The sequence below is a fragment of the Astyanax mexicanus genome, chromosome 10, assembly GCF_023375975.1.
Source record: "Astyanax mexicanus isolate ESR-SI-001 chromosome 10, AstMex3_surface, whole genome shotgun sequence".
Taxonomy (NCBI): Eukaryota; Metazoa; Chordata; class Actinopteri; order Characiformes; family Acestrorhamphidae; genus Astyanax; species Astyanax mexicanus.
Genome location: NC_064417.1, coordinates 7,153,565 through 7,175,680, shown reverse-complemented (window position 1 = coordinate 7,175,680; position 22,116 = coordinate 7,153,565). Strand labels below are relative to the sequence as shown.

Sequence of the window (22,116 nt, the reverse complement as noted above, 5' to 3'; positions counted from 1 at the left end):
GATTTTTGGGTTTTCAACAATAAAGGAAATAAAATAGATCACTCTGTGTGTAATACATCTATAAATATACAAATTTCACATTTTGAACTGAAATAAAGTAACTTTCAATGATATTCATTTTTTTTGAGACACACAAGTACATGTTAACTGACAGACAACTCTAGCAGAAATCAAAATCACATCCACATTAAATGCAGAAGGATTCCCATTTATTCTGCAGTCAGTGCAGTGTTTTTGAGCCTCCCTCACAAAAGGCAAAAGTCATGGGACAGAATACTAGTTCCTGTGCCATGACATTTAGAAAATCAGTGCACTGAAGTATATGATTTTTAACCTGTAGGGAAAAAAAAAATACTACAGCAGTCAAAAACACACAGCAGATATTTTTCTAGTTTGTTAAATTATATTAAAAAAATCTTTATTGCCATTTTCACTATAGATTATACACTTAAACTCAATAGCAACAGTTCAACACTACTTGAATGGAATACAAAACGATGCATCAGAATCGCCAACATTCTGCCAACAAGTGCAAGATGTTGGAATATTATTAAACAAAAGAATGGCATTAATAAACAAGGGTTTAGTAATGCAAACTATTTACAAAATAACATTAAGTACTTCATGCCATGCTCCTTAATTTATTAAAGAATAAAAACAATCCTTCAAGTTTTACAAGCGCTTCTGAAATGGAAAAAAGTGAAAAATGGCAAAACAGTGGATGGGCTGTGAAACCCCGGAGAAAGACATTTGAATTTTTTTCTAAAACGTCTATTAAATAAAAAGCAAACAAACAAAACCAAATGAAAAACAAAAGAAAACAAAAACAAATAAACAAACAAACACAAAAATGTTGAGACAGCTCCAGTTACACATATTACAGCACTCTGCACAAGGAAACCGTCCACTGCAAATCCTAAACATGACACATAAAAGCCTGGAGTGGTTAGCAACCGTGAGTATATACAGGAAAATAAAACAAAACAAACCCCCAAACATTTGTGCACAATACTAAACAAACGGAAATGTAGTTCACTTCATAATTTATACAGTGGAACAAACTTGTGGTTTCTTTTTTTTCTTCTTCTCCTATTAGTATTATCTTAATCTATACATACGTTTGACCTGAAAAAACATCCGGGCTGAGAGCAGAGGGGGAGAAAGACTAGCGTGACGTAGCGGAGTTAGCGGTCTAGCTAGCTGTAGCTCTCTAGACGTGGGTCAGGGTGGGTGGGATCTGATGGATGAGAGGTTCTGCAGTGCTTTTCTACTGGCGGTTGCTCTTGATGCGCTCCAGCCTCTTCTTGAGGTCGTCGAGGTTGGCGGCGGGCGAGGAGGCGCGGCCGGGGCTGTGAGAGCGCGGGTCCTGCTGGAAGTGAGACTCTCGCGACTCCTTCAGCTGAGACAGCTTGCTGTGGAGCATATCTGTGGAGGAGGCCAGCGGCGGCTTGGACAGAGAGGAGAACGGAGGACGCTCGTCTTCCTGCAGCTGCTGCTGTTGCTGCTGCTGCTGAGAGACGGAGAAGAAAATGGAGTTCAAGACCATGGACTTGCACAAATCCTCACTCACTGGGTGTGCTCGCTGTGCGTATTTGTGTGTTTAAAAAATAATAATAATAAATAAATACAAATATCACACATTATGCTAAAAATTGCTTGATACTAGGGCTGGGCAATCTGACTAGAAAGCCCAAATTTCTGAATTAATACAAATACAATATGGGGAAAATTGTAATATTTTTGCAGTAATTATAAGATGATCGCACCATTTCTATTTCCACGCCACACTGCATGTGTTTTTTTGTTGTTATAAAATCACACAAATTGTTACCTGTACAGAAACTGATTAAATGATTCATTTTTATAATAATAATAATAATAATAATAATAACACTGTGTTTTGAACACATTGACAATAAACTGTCTTGGCCTACTTGATACTAAAGAAAAACAAATTACTTTAAATTGTTTTCAACAAAATAATACTAAAAAGTTAGAGGATTCTGCAACACCAATGTATTTTGAACATTACAAATGGTGTAATGTCACAATGGCCATTATAACATTATAATGGTGTGCATAATCACAATGGCCATTATGAGATCGCAAAGCATTGTTGCCATAAAGGCAGTCATATTGTAGTGCCATTGAAAAGCAGTATTATCACAATGGCCATTATGACTATTTTTTCCCCCCATTTTTTTTTATATCGGGTATTTATGCAGACTTTAGACATCATATATTGTAAAGTTTTTAATATATGTAAGTAAAGGATAAGTTAATATTTACAATGAGATTTATACTAATCACATCTTGCATCTAGAGTTTATTTAGAGCTGAAGATGAGTGAAGTATAAAACATGATAAAACAATGTGTAAGACAAACCTTAGAGTTCTCCAGTCCATGCCGCTGCCTGAGAATCTTCAGTCTCTCGTAGTAAACAGCAGGTTTCAAATCCTCTCCGTTACTGTTAACCTGCATGGAGCTGTGGCTGGGGGTGTACGACTCTGTGCTGTGCTGGGGAATCACTGTAAGAAGAGATAGAAAGATGCATTATTAACACCAGATATTCTTATTTTAATTAATGCTACTGGATTTATTCACATATCCACTGGGGACCTTGGGGGCAGACATGACCTAAATAGGTAAATCCTTAACAAGTAACTTAGCCCCCACCCCCATTAGTGGTTAGATATGTTCATTGCACTAATCCACAGTGTGAGATCGGAATGGTCACTTATTGGTTAAATGTGGAGCATAAATTCCAACATGCTGCTGTGCAATAGTGTTTGATTTTTTTTTTTTAAAGCCAATTAAAGCCATTTTTTTTAGAATCAGGACTGAGGAAGTGTGTGGGGTCTGTACCTGCAGAAGTCTGGATGCGGCTCTTCCCCTCTCGCTCTGATTCGATCATACGCAGACCACGCTCTACATAACTTTGGAAAAACTGAGAGGTGTTTCTCAGGAACGGCTCCAGGTCTGCGTCCGAATACTTCTGCTTATACTCGTACAGCTCCGTCAACCCCTGAAGAAACAGAGCGGGGGATAAAAAAATAAAAAAAGTTATCCTCCAAAATAAGAACCCTTTTCACATCCCTCCACTTTAAACTGCTGCACACCCACTTAGTTACAGTATAGGTACAAGACCTACAGTTAGTAGTGTAAGCCTGATTGAGACAAGGGGCCCTATTTTAGTGAACCGAGCAGCTTGATTTAGTGTGTCAGTGTGTCTTTGCTATCGTAACAATGGGAAAAGTATACCTTGCATGGCTCAAAATGTGCAAAAGGCATGTAATAATTTCTCTTAAAGGGCCTCTAAACCCACTTAATTTAGCTGACTTCATCCTCAGCTCAAATTTGAAAAATGTCTAAAAAATGTTAGGTAGCTTGAGAGGGGCACTGGGTGATGTATGGGTTTAGAGGCAGATCAAAAGGAGGCAGAGAAATTATTACATGCCTTTTGCACATTTTGAGCCATGCAAGGTATACTTTTCCCATTGTTACGATAGCAAAGACACACTGACACACTAAATCAAGCTGCTCGGTTCACTAAAATAGGGCCCCTTGTCTCAATCAGGCTTACACTACTAACTGTAGGTCTTGTACCTATACTGTAACTAAGTGGGTGTGCAGCAGTTTAAAGTGGAGGGATGTGGCCAGGTCATGTTTGTAAATGAGAACTGGTTCTCAAACATTTTACCTGGTAAAATAAAGGTAAAAAAAAAAAAAAAAAAAAAAAAAAAAGAGAGAGCTGATTGGTTGAGCTGCAGCGGCAGCAGTGTGCCTTTGATAGCGCTGAGAGTCAGACAGTTGAGCACCAGCAGGGGAAGGTATTATTGATTGATCTGCATATTGTGAGTGTCTGAGTACATGGACACATCGTCCTCACCTATAGCACAGCTGAACTTGAGAGGGCACTGCAGAGGCATAAATTAACAAAATAAAAGTGTTTTGTAGGTTAGAAAAATGTTTATAAAAATGTTAAGCCGGACTGATATGTTTCATTATATTAAAAGGAACACATTTCAGCTATTAATGGAAAAAATATGGTTTAAGGTTAAGTAGCTCTTTAATTAGTCATGGGTGTGTTTTGGGCATAACGTGCAATAAACCAATCAGCATGTCACTCGCCATTCCCTTCAGGTTGTTTGTTAATAAACTTCTTGTGCATATCAGGGCTCTACAGCCCCTCTGAAGCTACTTTGAGCCTGGATAATAGTGTAGCGATTTATCAGGACAAAAGTATGCCCAAAGCAGCTGTTGTGAAGAGTGCCTGGTTAAAAAACACACTAAATTATTAGATCTCAGAAAGCTGTGGGAAAACAGAGGTGTGCTATTCAACAAAGGTAAGTAAACTTTATCATGTTTTACTACACTAAAAGTCTATTTTACACCGGAGTTCTCCTTTAACATGTGATCATGTGATGCCCTCAAGAATAAAAAGTAAAGATACACTGAACTGAACATTTCTGGCCACAACCAAACTAATAAAACTTTTTACAGAAAACCAAATGTGTTTTTGTTTTGTTTTTATTCATTTTGCCATTTTATCACCAGTGAATAAATTACGTAATTACATAACTACATAAATGTAGTTTTAGGGTCTTTAAAAATGGTAGAAAATACCTTAGTATCTCTCAGCACCGAATTTCTGACAGTGACTCCACTATTCTGCACTTGTGACTGTCTGGCATGCAATGTGTCCACAGGGATCCCTTGTGTGAGAGAGCACAAGCACTTCCACTGACACAGAGCCATCACCACCAACTGAGCGGATCCAGCCATACTGTCTAACGGGATAACAGCAGTCTGACAAGTCTGAGATCCATGCAGGATGGAATTTTAAATCCCTCCTAAGCAAATCTAGACACTTTTCAAATCATTCAACTCATTCAATCCAGTGTCAGGCCTAGAAATGATATTTGCTGAGTTGTGCGCAACAAATTCGGTTTATTTTTAGTTACAACCCGTGTTTCATAAAGAGCTGTATACGCAGCTTTATGTGCTCTTTCACCTCCTATTCTGAATGTGCTGTGATAAACCAATAGTAAAATGGATCTTTTTAAAAAATTTATGATAGAATTGCGTGAAGTGTTACGGTACATTCTGAATTCTGAAGCAGTTACCACTAAACATCTGAAATAAACAAATGTGGAGTACCTTATTGTCCCACGTCTATTTTAAAGAGTTTTTTTTCAGAGTGTGTTAGTTTTTTTTTTTCTTCCAATTACTGTAACACTCTGTAACCAATTGAGTATATTCTATTACTGATTCTGTACATTTATTATCACTGTGGGTGTAATCTATATAAACGGAAATAGGAAACTTCCAACACAGATTAAACAAACATGGCTTCCTACTTGTCATCACGCAGAATAGATGGATAGCAGAGGAATGCTGCTTACCTCTTTAGTGTTTTCCTTTGAGCCAATCTTTTTGAAGATCTCTGAAAGGATATCGCTCACTTTTGCTTTAATCAGTTTATCATCCTGTTGCAACACAAAGTAGGGAAGAGGAAAAAAAAAAGGCAAACAAGTGTTTTAATAAAAAATAAAGAGAAATCAAATCAGAACATTAAAACGTTAGGTCAAAGTATTTCATAAAGAATATTTGGGATGACGTACTGATCGTAAGGCTCCTTTCTCTGTGTTTAGGTCAGACTTCAGGCCTGACAGGTTTCCAGAATGCTTGACAACTCTCCTCAGGTGGGCCTCAAGCTCAGACTCATTACGGTTCTCGATCATAGACAAGTGATCCAGGATCTGTGTGCAGAGGAGACTACTGTAAACATCATAAATATTCAAAAACATTACATAATAATTTACATATTCAAATCTTCTGTATGCTGATTAGCCATCAGACAGCCACAGAAGTGCACTGTGACCTTCTATGCAAATATGCAGGAGTGTCTTCTTCAGTTAATATAAATTCTCTACAATGCTGGTTCTTCAGTGTAACAGCAGCAACAGAAACATTTTTCATCACTGATCATCAGTAAATTTTGCATTTCATTTGTAAATGAAGAGATCAGAGTCTGGAGGAAGAGTGAACAGACACACAGTCCAAACTGCTTGATGTCTAATGTGAAGTTTCTACAATCAGTGATGGTTTGTTTGGAGAGACATGTCATCTGCTGGTGTTGATCCACTGTGTTCTATCAAGTCTAAAATCAGTGCAGTGTTTTTTCTGCAAAATCCTACAGCACTTCTAGCAGGACTTGGCACACTGCCCACACTGACAAAAGTACCAATTGGTCTTATATAATATTCAAATTTTCTGAGACAGATCTTTGGGTTTTCAAGTCATAATCATCAACAATAAAAGTAATAAAACGCTGAAAATAGATCACTGTGTAATACATCTATATAATATATACATTTCACATTTTGTCCAGAATTACTAAAATAAAGTAACTTTTCAATGAGTCTGGGTCTCTGTGATGTACCTTGGCTCCAGTGAGCTTGCAGAGCGTGTGCAGCAGGGTCTTCAGTGTGCGGTGGGGTACATCACTCTTCAGCTGCTTCAGTTTCTCTTTAGGGAAAACCTTCATGAAATTATGGACGTCCAGGAGGATGCGGTCTAGGTTAATACTGTTGATGGTTTCGGGCAGGAAACGGATCATTCGCCACAGACACTGTAGAGACAGATGGAGGTGTAAAGAACTCATTTTTATTTAAGCAAGTAAATTGGAATACACAAATAAAGACAATCCAAAACAGTTACATACATCTTTAGAGCAGTGATTCATAGCTCTACTCTTTAATGGAGGTGTCAAGTAATGAAGTACTAATTCTTTATTATCTTACTTTACTAGAAATGTTGGTTATCTATATTTAGTAGTGCACTATAGGCTCTTGTAGCACAGCCTCAGCTTTTGTCCTTATTGACATTTTTTCCCCTCACATTACCTTGACTTTTATACTTTAAGTAGTTTTAAAAGCAGTATTTTTATACTTTTACTTAAAGAGTAAAAAGCTTGAGTTGATACATCAACTTCTACAGAAGTATTTTAAACACAGAGTATCTATACTTATACCTACTATTTTAGTAAAAATATGAATCCTTTGACACCTTTAGTCCTGAATGACCTCCAGCTCTGGACATTTGGGTGTTTAAAAGTCCAATCAGAGATCAACAGATCAGTGTTTTTGGGATCATCTTTCATGTCATTGGGTCGATCATGGGTTTTTATAAACGTACTGTGTATTTACTCACGCTTAAGATGAAATACTCCTTGATTTATGGAATCAACTTCATAAAAAAAAAAAAAAACTTTTACACAACTCAAGTGTGAAGCTTTGTGTTAAAAAAGCCGAAAAGGCCTTTAGAATGAGCCTTCCTTCATATGATCTGACCGGCTCTTAGGATGTAGAACTGTAGTGTTAGTGACTTTCGATATGATACCAGTCTAAATATCAGTCTAAAGACCAATACTAAAACAATACCACAGCAAATAAACTAAAATTCCTGAAAATAATAGAACAAGAGAATATACATTTAATGATGAAGTACTGAGATACTTTCCTAGTATCTGTATACTGTGAAACACTACTGGCTACATTAGAGAAACACTGACTGATTTCAAAGCGCATATTTTAGCTTATGTACTTATATTACTAAACACAGCCAATCGATCTTTCCATTCTAATCAAACACACCTATTCCACATCATCAGCTAATTAACAAGCCCTTCTTGAGATAAAGGTAGTGGATTAGAGCTGTAATCAACTGAATGTCTCAGCCTTGAGGGTTCTCTATAGTGAGAAATACTCAAACAAACAAAAGCGTTACTTACCTTCATGACCAGTTCAGAAAACATGGGCGATCCTGCAGTAGTAATGAGGCTGTCCTGCAGCAGCACCAGCAGAGCACTAAAAACAAGAGAGACAAACTATTACAAATCATCCTTACAGTTTACATTAACTGTCTTGCTCCTCAAAAAATGTCTGCCATTCATGAGCAGGCTCAATACAGAATCCGGAACTGACTAACAAACACAATGTAGGACATGATCTGTTTAAACAAACACAAAACCTCTTTACTGAATTACATTGAGCACAGTCAAAATGACCAAGTCTTTGTTTTACAGTGCTGACCTCACGAGGCTTTTTATAAGGGGTGACTGTGTTTGAACTTTGGCTTTCTGAAGTGTCACATGGTTTTGTACAACATTCGTCAGCCGGCTGACCTGAGGATGTTTGTCTGATCAGACTTCTCCAGCACGCGCACCACTAACAGGTTAACGGAACGGATGAGCTGCTGGCCGTCTTCAATGTCCTCCACTCGTGAGTCCAGCATCAGTGTGATCAGACCGTGCATCAGGTCCTTCAGCACGCCCATGGAGGCTTCCCGCGCCAGGCTCTCCATAGAGAACAACTGAACAAGAGAGAATTGTGCACAATCAGACACACTTAGAATGACTACGCACTGCTCTGAAACAAAGACTTCTTTTTCATACATACTGAAATAACCAATCTTCTGTAATTTAACACATACGAGTATTATATTTTTTTTATAATTTTTTATAATTTATTTTTGTTACCTGTAACATGATCAAAAGCAGCTAGTTAAAAAGAGAAAACAATAATGAAAAAGAAAGCACTATAATGGAAATCCTATAGCAGGGGTGTCCAAACTTTTTTTGTTGGGGGCCAGAAGGAGAAATATATTTAAAGTCACGGGCCACAGACTCTGTAATAAAACAAATAATGAAATATACCACTTTAAATAATACATTTTTCCTGATTATTTCATTTACACGCCATTTTTCTTGACTTACTATCTTTATCTTTGACAGTGTTGTGTAAACTAAGATTTTTCAAATTTATATTTAATTTCATGATGTCTCTTAATATTAAACTCCTTAATTACAGCAACTTTTAGACTCTTTGGTCTGTTTTTCTGCGCTAAAACTGCGCACTCTCTCCGCTTTTAGACTCTTTGGCCCGTTTCTGACACCTAGTGTTCAAACTTTGAATCTCACATTATAAAAACCTGCTTAACAGCGGGCCAACATTCATTCTATTTCTAAAATGCCTCGCGGGCCGCTCCAAAAAAGGAAACGGGCTGCAAATGGCCCGCGGGCTGTAGTTTGGACACCCCTGTCCTATAGTAAATGATTAAAAACTTTAGGTAGCTTCTGTTTCAGGTAGGAAGCCAGATGGGTAGGGGAAATAAATAGTTAAAAGAAAGATAACCGAGTGGTGGAGGGTTGTGAAGACCCATCATGAACACACACAGTACAACAAGGTAGAGATGTTGTTAGGTTGTAAGATTAAGAAGAGGAGCTTCAGTAATGCTCATTCACCCAAAAGAACACAGAGAAGTGCTTAACCCCTTAAACCCTAGATTAAATGATACAGTTATCTATCCCAAAACGAAAATTATTATATAAAATATAGTGGTATCAATCGTTAAAAGAAATTATCTGATCAATCACAACAATATTCTGTGATCAACTGTGATTACTCTAACTTGTTCTTCTTAAGACAAGTTTTATAGTGGATATTTAAATCTAAATAAAAGAATTAATGTAAGAAATGTAAAATGCAATTACATTTATACTAGTGATGTTAGTGGTGTCTAAATACTAGTATATACTTGTATGTTTGAGGGGAGATAAAACCAATGTGGGTGGAAGTTGGGGGTCCAACTTGGTGACATAATTAATTTGCATAAAAAAATAACGTTACTGATTCCAAATTAATTGCACGCATTAAAGCTTTAATATTGACAGCCCTATAAAAGCAATCATAACAGATTTTCTAGAATTCCCCCTGAGACCTATTTTAGGGCCGCTTAAACTGATGCAAATTGTGAGAGTAACAGGGTGTGGGCTTACTACAAAGGTGAAAAATGGTTTATGAGAAATCACATTTATAATTCCCCATTTGCTCATGAGTAGTCAAATAGATGTTAACTACAACAGTTATTGAGAACATAAAGATGATTTCTGAAACTCTTACTGAGAGCATGTTGCCGATGATGCAGCTGTAAAGTTTGAAGATGTCCTTCTTGTCCAGCCGGTCATCAGCCATGTGTGTGTTGTAGATGAGTCTGAGCTGCATGAAGGTGGCGATGAGGAACTGGTCAATGTGGCCCGACATGGCCTCTGCTTTGTCCTCCTGTCGAAGCACCTCATCAATCTACAGAGGAAATAAAAATTAATTAGGGAATGCTGGCTTCTATGGGGCAAGATGACAAACGTAGTGCTAGAATAACCATTACTGGAAAGTCCTTGCAGTTCATTGCAGATACCTTTTAATTGTGACAGGTTCCAACAGCTGGAGTATGAAAAAATATTAAGTATAGTTTAATAAATAAAGATGTAAGAAAGGCAGTACCTGTGCTAAAGCCTGAATACTGGCGTTGATGTCACCACTGGCCACCTGTGAGATGACAAAGTTGATTGTGGAGGCTGTGCTGTTGTGGAGGTCGTCGAAATGAGGGGACACTGAGCGAATCCTGTAGAAGAGCAAAAAGAAACACTATTTTAACAAAACAATGACTTTCACTTTATAAAATGTACTGAAGGGGAAAGGTTCTCTCTAAAGTGTACAGACAAAAAGTCAAAATATTGCTTTAATGCAACATTAAGCAGCATTCATAATTATGCTGATGGCTCACTGAGTACATACAATACGTATGGCCAGAAAACTGCTATTGCACTACGCATCTTTTGTTGAGCTGTGCAACACATCTATCTCCCCAAAAACGTGTAATGCTGCATAACTCAAAAGTGTTTCTCCAGCTTTTAAAAAATGCATGTGTACAGCTACTCATGAAGAAGGACCCAAATGGTAATTTAAATGCAGGGGAGTAAAAGTGAACTACACACCCCAACCACAAGAGGGAACCAAACAAACAAAAATAAAAACCTTTTAAAGCCCAAGAGAACAGCTTCATTCCATAAGATTATGGATGTAGACCATTCACTGCACTACCCCACACACAATCTGTATGATGCTATATAATGTATATTTTCTGTCTGTAAATTAAATTGAAAAATGTCTGTATAAATTGCTGTCCTTGGATAATCGTATTGCTTATGACTTATATAATGTACACAATTGGTCAAAAGTTTTAGAACACTCTTATTCTTTTCCCACTTTTAAGCTCTTCAGGTCCAGTATGCAAAAACTTGCAGGTCCTAAAAAGGAATTCTAGTATTATAAAATAATAATAATAATAATAATAATAATAATACAAAAAAAAATAAAACATTTGCTAGTTGTAAAAAATAACAAAAATTAAAAAATGAATCTATATTTCTTTAAAGGAAAGTCCATTTGTTAACCCTTTCAGACCCTGCATTCATAACAGTGGACATGTAATTTTTATTTTTATGTTTTGTTGCACATAATACTATTTGAAAGCGGTTGTCCATCAGAATAGACCATGAACCAGCTAATGAACACGTCAATAAACCAATGAAACAGTACTTAGCTTGGCCACGCCCACTACAAAACATTAGTACTACAGCCAATGAGGCAAAGTAACAGCTAATCTTACTTACTAATTTATTTAAATCATGTTTTTTTTTTTTTTTTTTTTTTTACTGTTTAGGGATGGTTTACTAAACAAAAAGGTCAATATAAAATATTATACACTGGCGTAAAATGCAATAAAAATAATAATAAAAAAACTTTGATATTCCACTACAAAATCTATATAGCAAATAAATCCAATAAACTTAAATATTTGAGTCTTCTTTTCTGTGAATTACAGATAGAAAACAGCATTCTTATTTTTTTTTCCCCCATCACTGGAGATAATTCAGGTCTGAAAGGGTGAAACAGCTTACAGCTGGTAAGTAGCAACGAAAATAAAACTTTGGAAACTTTAATAATTAGAAATTGGCTATACAGCACTGCTACTGGACTACTAAACAATCAGGTTGTTTTAAACTTTTGACCAAAAGTGTATACTGTTTGTGACTATATTGTGTATATACACATTTTCTGTAAATTTAGAGTTAGAGAAACACCAATGCTTGGAACCAAAATATTTAAGAGTTACTTCTGGCCAATAAATATGACTTTAAGACTGAGTACTAAAGATCACAAAAAAAAAAAAAAAAGCAACACTACAAATTTAATGCATGGAAAACACTTCAACCTAGTGTTTGCCTAAAAAAATCATCAAATGCACCGTGTGTGGTGGTCAGCTGAATTTCTTACTTGGGTTCAGGGATGGAGACAGGCTCAAGCAGCTCGTCCAGTTTGTGCTGCACGAGATCAGGGAACTCGCTGACCCGTGTGTGGTCGTTCTCGATCATGTCCAGGTCCAGCTGAAACTCCCTGGGAATAGAGGGGGCTGTGTGCTCGGAGTGAGCGTTCTGCGACCGTGCTTGACTGGTGGAGGAGGTATTTATATAAAAAAAAAAAAAAAAAAAAGGATAGAGAATTTTAAAGTCATGCAGTTCACAGCTTTACAACACGAAGAGCTTTGAACGAACTGGGAAACAGACAGGGAGCAGGTGGATGTGCGGGAGAACGAACACCTGAAGGCCCTTGTACACTTTTCCAACAGTATCCATTGGCATTCCATAGCTTAAGAAAATGTTATCACATCCCATAAAAATGACTTCACTTGATTATCAGGTGTGTGGATTCCATTTGCATTTGCATTACTTAATTACACAAATTAGCAATCAATTGGATCAGGAACGTTGGACTGAAGTGTAAAGAACTTTTGGCGCAGCGCTAGTGAAGGACGCTAGAACAACGTCTGCAATGGTGTCAGCAGCTGAAATGACAGGGGATTGTTCTGTTCCTCTGCTATCTGTCTAAGTCTCTCCGGGGAGGTGCGTGCCTCGTGAACAGAGGATCCTACAGCAAGTCGGCAGTACTTACATCCTATACGTGCGATACATTATTCTGTCCAGGAAGAGCAGCGAGAGAAAAAAAAATCATCATAAAGGAAAAGAGAGAGAGAGAGAGAGACAGGCTCAGGTTTAAGAGACACGACATGCAATGAAACAAGAGGAAAGAATGACACTGGGGGTTTATTACACTGATTCTTGTGGATTCGAAAATTGCAGAACCTAATTAAAAAAAAAAGTTTTGACGCTGTATAAGACATATAATCAATCGATTTGTAAAATCAAATAAACCCATATTTAATTCACAATAGAAGGCAGACATTTTACCATTTTATTAAATAAAAAAAAAATAATATATATATATATATATATATATATATATATATATATATATATATATATATATATATATATATATATATATACACACTTGTTTAGAACTTAAGAACTTGGATGGAAGCAACGCATCTCAAAAAAGTTGAAAAAAAGGGGCAACAAAAGGCTGGAAAGTGATTCTTCCAAGAAGAGAGGAACCATCCAGCTTGTTATCAGTACACAATTCAAAATACTGCCTCTTTGATGGTAAAGAGTTTGATTTCATAGCGGATTTCTCCTTTAAAATCACACTCTTGACTCTAACCATAACAGCTGTTCAGTGATTTTTAAATCAGACCAGTCACAATTATGATGATAGAAACACCATTCTTATACACATGGCTCAATTTTTATTGACCTCTATATTGCCTATTGGGATTTTTCGTGTTTTTGTTGAATGCCACCAATATTTTTGTGTATTTATTACTTGTATTTATAGAACAATATTTTTCTAAAAATATGTATGACAGTTATTTACAAACACAAACATGGACAAGTCAGGCTTTTGCTTATATGGTATATAACTATGCCAGGTACTATATGCTTATTTTTATTGATGACTAGTTGATGACTCCAGTGCAGAACTAAACCAAAGGTACAGTATGCGTTTTGGGGGATGAACTACTGTAAGGATGGAGAATTAAATTAGATTTTCCTGCACTGTTCCGTTGAGGTAGACTTGAGTTGAAGGCAAATAAACCTTGCTAAGCTTATATCTGGCTACCATACGTTAACTTGGTTCAGTAGTTAACCTGAAAGCAAGCTGGCTTGGCTTCGTATTCCAGCAATGAAGAGAAGAGAGTTTGGAAAGACAGTATGTCAAACGTGAAGAAGACATTAGTAGCACACAAGAAACACATTCATTTTATGCTTCATTATCTGATTCAATGAATCTGATCGCCAAACATAAATTGTACTTTTACTTTATTTTTCTAACTGCTGCTTCTAGAGCCCTGAGCGACAGTGGAACGTACTTGAGTTTGTTGGGCACATCCTCCTGAGCAGGCTTCCGGAGGAACGTTGCGTTGGGATTGGTCGGATGCTCTCTCTGAGCTTTTTCTTGTTTGGTTGAGACAGCAGGCGTCTTTTTAGCTGAGCGTTTGATTCGCTCTTCTAACATGCTCATGTCTTTCTCTGATAGCTGGTGATCAAAATGAAGAATAATTCATCACTATAGCATGTTAAACACACACAATACATAATAGCACTAACTGGCCTCAACATTATAGCAGCCCTCTAACAAGTATGACTCGCAAAATGTCACTTTAAAGTCTAAAGATCATTTAATCTTAAAAGATTTTTTCAGAGTTAAAAGACGTGGCCTTACGTTGCCGATGAGTTTGAAGACCTGGTCTCCGCAGACATTGTACGCTGCCACCACCGTGTTGAGAGCAGCATTTCGCACCGTTGTGTCACGATCACCAATGTGAACGGCAATGTCTTTAAGAGCTTTAGCTGGAGTCGGCTGACACACGTTCATTCCATAGTTCTCAATCAGGCACCCAAGTTCTTCAAGACATTCTGAAACAGAAATTGAATTGACTTTTTTTTTTTTGCCTTATTCATCTCCTCATGATGCTGCATGGCCACCTGTGGTAAAATCTCATACACTCTCAGTTGATCAAATCATTTGATTCTTAAGCTTTATTATAATGTCAGGAGTGTGATTTAGGCTAATTCATTTTGACTAAGAAAATAAAATGTGATGTAGGCAGTTTGAATCACTTTCGAAGATGGTGATTCTTACCTTAACTGAACTAATCTACACAATTCAGAGCTTGTCCCTAATAGGTAAGTGATTGGTAAGCGATTTTTACTATAATATAAAATGTATTGCTTATTAATATAGGCTATAAATATTGCATAGATGTTTAGTTTTTGATTATGTTTTAGACTACATTTTAATCAGCAAAAAAGCTAAGACCATAAAAAGCTAGCTAGAAATGCTCTACAAGTTGTGGCTGTTAAAATGCTAACCGTTTTCTGTCTTTTCAATCAATATTTTCAAACATTTCATTTAGGACTGTTTCTGTTTGCATCGACTGCTGTTTGAGAAACTATGCTCTTAGTTGTTTTGGCAAATTAAAAATTAGCAATACGTAGTTTCTCATATGATTTTTTTGTGTTTCCTAAAAAAACAATTTATTAAAAAGGTTATATGTTCTGTAACATTCTGTAAAATGCTTTATACTAACATAAGCCTGTTCTAGTGTAACATAAAAATGATCGCAGTTTAAGAAGATATAACAAAAGATATAGTAAATTATATAATAATAATAATAATAATAATAACAATAACAATAATAATTATTATTAATAATATGCAACTAACCACATCTCTGCTTTGAATTCTTGGACTTCGTCCCCTCCATGAGAAATGGAAACATTTTGTTGGCAGAATAGACATTACACAGCATGGTCAGGATGGCCCGGACATCTTTACGAACCACATCTTTTGATTCTCCAACCTGGACAAGAGAAAAAAAGAGGAATATAGAAAGTAAGATTTGGATAATATATAAAAACACGTAAAAAAATGTAGAAATGAAAATTACACTTAATTTTTTGAAAATAACCACTATTATTAGATGAATGTTTAAATTAAATTAAATGTTTAAATTAAACACAATTAGGTTAACTGCCTCAAATGAAAGTAGCATCAGGTATATGATCTAGAAATATTACTATTGTTTGACACATTCAGTTAAACAATTTGGTAATAAAATTAAAATAATTTAAAGTGTATATTTTAAAAGACATCCATTAAAAGTTCCTGGCTATATAAATTTAACTGATTGCAAACATGACCAGCATCTAGCAAGGCAGGGATTTTGATGTGTTCGTGAGAATACACAGCATTTGCTAACCTTGAGGATCAGGTAGGGGATGAAAGAGGAAGCCTCGTATTCGCTGAGGTGGTAGTTCTCTCTGCTCAGCATGGTGAAGAGGAGTTTGAGGAACTCCATGGCCTTAATCAGAATACTGGTGTTCGTATCAAAGAACCGAAGTGTGAACCACTTCAGAATTAAGTCTAGACAGCCAAGCACAGCCTCTGCCTCAGCCTCCATGTGCTGAAGAAATAAAGAAGGGTTAGAAATTGTGTATTTAAATAAATAGCAATTAGATCAATGACATTAATGACAGATTAAACGTTTGTGATGAAGTGTAACATGTTTATTGTGGCCTCACCTCAATCATAGCGTTAACAGCTTTGACGTGGTGCTGGAAGTCGAAGTGGAAGAGCTCGTCCTGCAGCCACTTCGCCAGACAAGAGGCCATCTGAGTCTTCAGCTGTTCCACATACTCGTCCCGCGGAGTGATGAAGTTCCACTTTAGGATCTATACGAACATCATAAACTCATTAGAGGGAAAAATTAACCTGCATGTATCTCAAATCCACACAGGTTTTTGTATGAAGGTAAAACTTGTCAAATAGGAGAATTCAAATTACAGATGCACTAAAATTAAATATTTTGGCCGAACACTGTTTAATAGTGGCCGAACACTGAATATTTAATCAAAGGCTGAATACTGAACATTTGTCTTCATTAAATTTTGCCATTTTTCTATATTATATATTAAAACATATTTATTGAACACAACATTTTCGCAGCAGACATACCAACAAAACATGGCAACACATGATTTTATTTCATCAGTGATGTTATTACAAATTTACCTCAGCAGTGCTATTATAAATAATGAATTTACCTCAGTAGTGCTATTCAAATTATGATTTAACTCAGTAGCACAATCTTTATCATGAATTCACTTCAGCAGTGCTATTCTAATCATTAATTTACTTCAGTAGCACGATTCTAATTATGAGTTTACCTCAGCAGTGCTATTCTAAATCATAAATTTACTTCAGTAGTGTTATATCATGAATTGACTTTATTATTGCAGAATACAAATTTTAGTCATACATGTACCTTAGTAGTGCTGTTGGGAATATAAATGTACTTCAGTAGTGCAAATTTCGTTGTAAATTAAATGCTGGAAAAATGCTAACATTAGAGAAGACACTGCAATATGACTTAGAATTTGTCTGTATAATAATTTGGACACCAATATGACATGGAGTACGTGTTCATTATTTTTCAACTTAATACTGTTGGTTGCCAAATATTCAGTGAATCTGTAATTAAAATGTAAACATAATTCTTATATCTTCATCATGGAAAAAATGTCCGTCTACCTGATTCAGATATAAATTCCAGCAAAGTTAAGTGCCAGCTTATGAATAATTAAATTTCAACTAGAATATGCTGTATTAGACACGTAAAGAATGAATATTCAATAAGGTTTTAAAGGGCCTCATTAAAGTGAACACTACACTGTACTATAAAAGTAGTGGACAAGAGGCTGACACAGCTCCTAATAAATAGCCTACCTTCAGAGCTTTCTCCTCCTTCATCCTCTGCTCCTTGCTGTTGGGCACAAGGATGAAGATGGGGCCTGATTTGTCTTCTTCATCTTTAGCAGCAGGCTTAGCTGGGGCCTTCTTCCCCACTACTCCCTGAAGGGGTAAAAAATATACACAGTATTATTAATATAGTCTTTCAAACAGACTTGCACACAAAAACGTTTTATGGGTGTAGATGTATGATTTTTTTTTTTTAAATACATGACAGTGACAAGACTAGGTGTGTGACTAGACACACAATTTACAAGACAAGACAATATTGGGTTCATGAGATGAGACATTAATTTTGTAAATACTATATATATCTATTTGTAATTCCAAATTGAAATATATGACTGAACATATTAATATTTGTCTGAAACTCACAAAATGCAGGTGAATTTTTAAATATTTTGTAAGTAATCGTCTTGTCAACTTGGAGGTCAATAAAAGGTTTACTCTAATCGTGAATTATGTATGATCTATCATATGCAGCAAGACAAAACATAATGCAAGTACTGCAGCTGGTTTTACCATAAACCCTAGAAACCATATTTATATCAATATTAAAATACATCTCTTTTATCATATAGACATGTTGACATGTTTATTACAATGGAATAACTTAAAATTAATAAAATGTAGAAATGTGTGCGCACACAGTGGCTCATTCGCTTTTAGAACATAGGGCGCTTAATTATTAATTATTAATAATTATTAAATATTAACTATACACTCATGAGGTGACAACATTAAAAATAGCTCATGAAGTAGCCAAAACTCTGTTAGAGTGAACTCTAAATTGATTTGTTTTGGGGACAAATGTGCTGCAGATAGCTGGTCACCGCAGGACACATTATCAGATTTTATGGGCTTGATGATACAAAGTGTTCTCTGGCACATACAGTTCTCACTGTAGGCTCTAATCAGTTCTGGAGATCTTAGTCCTCCTGTATCTCAATGTTCAGATAGTTCCAAAAGCAGTATATTCTATTTAGGATGGTTTGGGAACTGTGGCTCTTATTATTTTTTTTGTAATCAGGGTTATTTAAACAGGAACTGGCTCCATCTTTTCCATAGTAAGATACTGTACAACCAGTGAAAGCAATATTAAATTCAGTTTACTTGTGTAACCTCTGTTCTCTAAATCAGGAGTATTGGGCAAACACTAGAAACAGCAAATTTGGGAGCCTGCATATTAAAATGAAAGGCACAGAACTGCATTTCATTTTGTTTGTGTTCATCAGCTTTGAAATTGATAAGCAACAGACGGTTTAAAATGTAGTAAGCAGTAAAATATCTGACTGTCAGGAAAAAAATGAAACAAAAACAAAGCTATTCATTGTATACACTAACGTTCAAAAGTTTTAGAACACCACTATTGTTCAGTAATCCAGTAGCAGTGCTGTATGGCTTTTTTTTTATTTTCTCCTCTTAGCAATGGCTTTACTAATACTCTTCACTTATCAGACTTCTCTTCACTGCTGAAACTGAGACTTAGTCCAGTGTTAAACTAAAGAGCTAAAAAAAGTGTTGTTGCCATGTGGGTCAGCAAGATACGACTCTTCCTATACCACTTTTCTCCAGTTTTCAAGAGCCTTTTGAAGGTGTAGGAAACAGATTTCACCACTCTCTGGCTTCATCTGTAATTTCTCTAAAGAAAATACTTCTACTTTTCATAGTTAGAGGTTTCCGTGTTTCTGTATATTTTTTCTAGTTATTATGATGGAAGTGTGAATGTGTTGTGTAAATGCTGCTATAGAGAGTGCAGTAACACAGGCTTTGCAAATAGATTTTCTTTTTCATTAAAATTCATTTCCAAAGCTCAGTTTATTTCCTTTGCTACTTAGCAGCTGTAAGTCTTTAACCATTTTTAATTATTTTTACCTCAAATGTATAGGCAGTTTATTGCTAAATGTTGCACACCGGATTTTGTACTATATCTGGTTATTGACTTGACCTAGAGCTTAAATAGCAAAAATAAAGGGAAAGATTTGGGTGTCCTAAAGGTTTGACTGGTATTGTAGCAAAAAATAAAAAGCTTGTCTCGGACCTTTTTAGCTGCAGGACCTGCTGATTTGACTTTCTTGTCTGGTTTGGATTCTCCCCCACTGTAGTCTTCCACAACAGGCTGGCTTTTAGCTGGAGCTGAATAGGAAGGGAAAAAAGGAGACAAACAAAACCAGTCAGTGATTTAAATGCTGCAGTATAAGCACCTTACCAGTGCTTACACTGATCAGACAGGCTTAGCTTGACTGCAGTCCGAGCCTGCTTCTGCAGCCAATTATACAAATCAACACAAATAACATTGTTTTTTTAACAAAGCTAGAATACAGGCTTATTTAAAACGTTTAACATACACTGAAAAATAAATTATATTTTATTAAAGTTACTGTATCTTTATTATCTGGCTATAAAAAAATCTACGTGTACTGATTAATCTTCAGATCATATAATTGTTACTACCACTAAATAAAAGAGTGCACAAGTATTTCCATAACCATTCTTACATTAAATAATAAACACACACTCTTTTGCCACTGTGGTATTAATTGTGATTTTAGAGAAGAAAAGAGTGAAAGGGAGGATTTACCTGAGGCAGGTTTTGCAGCAGGAGCACTCTGAGCAGGTTTAGATGAAGCAGCTTTGGCAGGTGCAGCAGGTTTGGCCGGCATTACTGCTCTGGCCTTCTCGAGCATAGCTACCACCTGGTCCTTTGATGATGTCTACACGGAGAGAAAAGCACCAGGGCATCAGAAATCTGGACAAACACTTTTACAATATATATGTCTAATTTACTGAACACTAAGTTTATTTTTTAGTTTTAATTTCTAATGTAGGAAGTACTGTTAATTACTTGTTAACATTTAGCAATGTTTAGTCTGGAGCAGTGATGGTATAGTTACTTAGAAAAATCTGATTACTGATTACCCCTTTAAAAGTAACTTAGTTACTTTTAAAATCAAGTAATCAATAAAGTAACTTAGTTACTTTCTTTTAAGTTATTTTTATGCCTGTTAGCTTGTTAGCTCGCTAGCCTGTTGTTATTTTGGTGTAGTTGCTGCAATCAACAACCATTGTAAGTTCCAGCAATAAAGCGATCACTGTAATGCATTTTACTAAGGAAAATGAGAAAAAAAAAAAAATAACGAACAAGGATGTGAATAAGTTCCCTTAATCTGATTACTGATTTGGGAACAGTAACCCGTTTGATTACTTGTTACTGAAAAGAGAAATAGATTAGAGTAACATCACTAGTCACACAAATCCCACAATGTCGTTTTATTTAATTTAGTCGTTATGAAAGTGCAGAACTGAAGGAGGTTGCGACATTAAGGCCAGTTTCCAAAGCCAGGAGGGAAATAGATGCAGTTAAAACATTTAATTTATACCTACACCTAATTTAACATTGTGAAATTGAGGGTGAGTACATGAAAACACTTTTTTTCAATGCATGAACTTTTTAAACACAACCCGCAGATTAGTGCTGCAACCTTTAGCTCTCATGTGAAATGGCAAAAGTCATGTGACATCATACTAGCTTTGGTTGTATGATTTTAGGCAGGTCAGTTTAACTCTCTCAACCGCAGAACTAATCCATTTTCTACTAATGCTGGCTTAAGCATGGATACTTAGGAAGTCTAAGCAGGGATGTGTATTCACAAGAACCTGGCAATAGAAGAAGTAACCCATTTCAATACACAGCAATATTTGTTCTTACAGTATTGCAAACAATTTGTAGAAAACTTTACAGTTTATACAACCAGAACACTGAGGGACTGAAAGTCTAAGAGTCCTATAGTACTCCCCATGCAAGGCATGTCACGATGCTCATTCCTATCTTACTCCAGTCAACATTTAATTTTCACGCTTTGCGCCTGCGGTGTTAAAATAGGGTCTGCATTTAGAAATATATTGACGTTGATGGATGTAGAAGCGTGTTCAGGTAAATATCTGGTGCGTTTCTATCTTGGAAAAACATGTGCGCCACTGACTGATTAAATCCATGACTGTCAACAGTCTGCAATCCGATCATATCTTAGCCATGCAGGAGTGCAGTGTGCACATTGATTGGTTTATTTCACATTACGCCCAAACAAACCAATGATTAAGTAAGAGAATTAATACATGCTTTATTTCCACCCTTATGATACCAAAGACACACCAACGCTCTAAATTACGCTGCGCAATATGCAATTGACCGGTGCTCTATAGACTGCTAAAATAGGGCCCTTAAGCATCCAAGCAGCAGCTTGGATTAACTCCAAACACACCCACCTTGAGTTTACTAGTTGCCTTGTTCATCTTGTCGTAGCCCAGGTGCATCATGAAGGTTGGAAGTGCATCCTGGGCTTTCTTCCGTACGTCTCCATTGCGATCCTCCAGGCAGGCATATAGATGGGGGATAAAGAGCATCAGGTCCGCAGGCACAGTCCGCATATTGGGAAGTCTTTCAGAAAGCCACCCCAGCAACTACCACAGAAAGGAACATACACACAGTGAAGGACAAAC

The 22,116-nt window shown here is 36.3% G+C and overlaps 1 protein-coding gene across 4 annotated transcripts in view; it reads right to left on the bottom strand.

Annotated features, from left to right (window-relative positions):
- Positions 1-383: 383 nt before the first annotated feature.
- ckap5 (cytoskeleton associated protein 5) overlaps positions 384-22,116 on the bottom strand; it is a 52,600-nt gene continuing 30,867 nt past the window's right edge. For 2 of the 4 annotated variants that reach the window (XM_022683867.2, XM_022683868.2), the window contains exons 25-45: positions 21,883-22,077; positions 20,198-20,330; positions 19,658-19,752; positions 17,593-17,718; positions 16,389-16,538; positions 16,067-16,270; positions 15,532-15,667; positions 14,527-14,720; positions 14,174-14,340; positions 12,856-12,879; positions 12,181-12,354; positions 10,345-10,465; positions 9,967-10,146; positions 8,190-8,377; positions 7,797-7,872; positions 6,447-6,635; positions 5,626-5,763; positions 5,407-5,490; positions 2,867-3,026; positions 2,387-2,529; positions 384-1,510 (exon numbers count right to left, since the gene is read on the bottom strand). In XM_022683867.2, the coding sequence (XP_022539588.2) occupies positions 1,268-1,510; positions 2,387-2,529; positions 2,867-3,026; positions 5,407-5,490; positions 5,626-5,763; positions 6,447-6,635; positions 7,797-7,872; positions 8,190-8,377; positions 9,967-10,146; positions 10,345-10,465; positions 12,181-12,354; positions 12,856-12,879; positions 14,174-14,340; positions 14,527-14,720; positions 15,532-15,667; positions 16,067-16,270; positions 16,389-16,538; positions 17,593-17,718; positions 19,658-19,752; positions 20,198-20,330; positions 21,883-22,077 (3,120 nt within the window). In that variant the 3' untranslated portion in view covers positions 384-1,267. The remainder of the gene's footprint in view (positions 1,511-2,386; positions 2,530-2,866; positions 3,027-5,406; positions 5,491-5,625; positions 5,764-6,446; positions 6,636-7,796; positions 7,873-8,189; positions 8,378-9,966; positions 10,147-10,344; positions 10,466-12,180; positions 12,355-12,855; positions 12,880-14,173; positions 14,341-14,526; positions 14,721-15,531; positions 15,668-16,066; positions 16,271-16,388; positions 16,539-17,592; positions 17,719-19,657; positions 19,753-20,197; positions 20,331-21,882; positions 22,078-22,116) is intronic. The other 2 variants (XM_022683869.2, XM_022683870.2) reach the window with 2 other exon arrangements.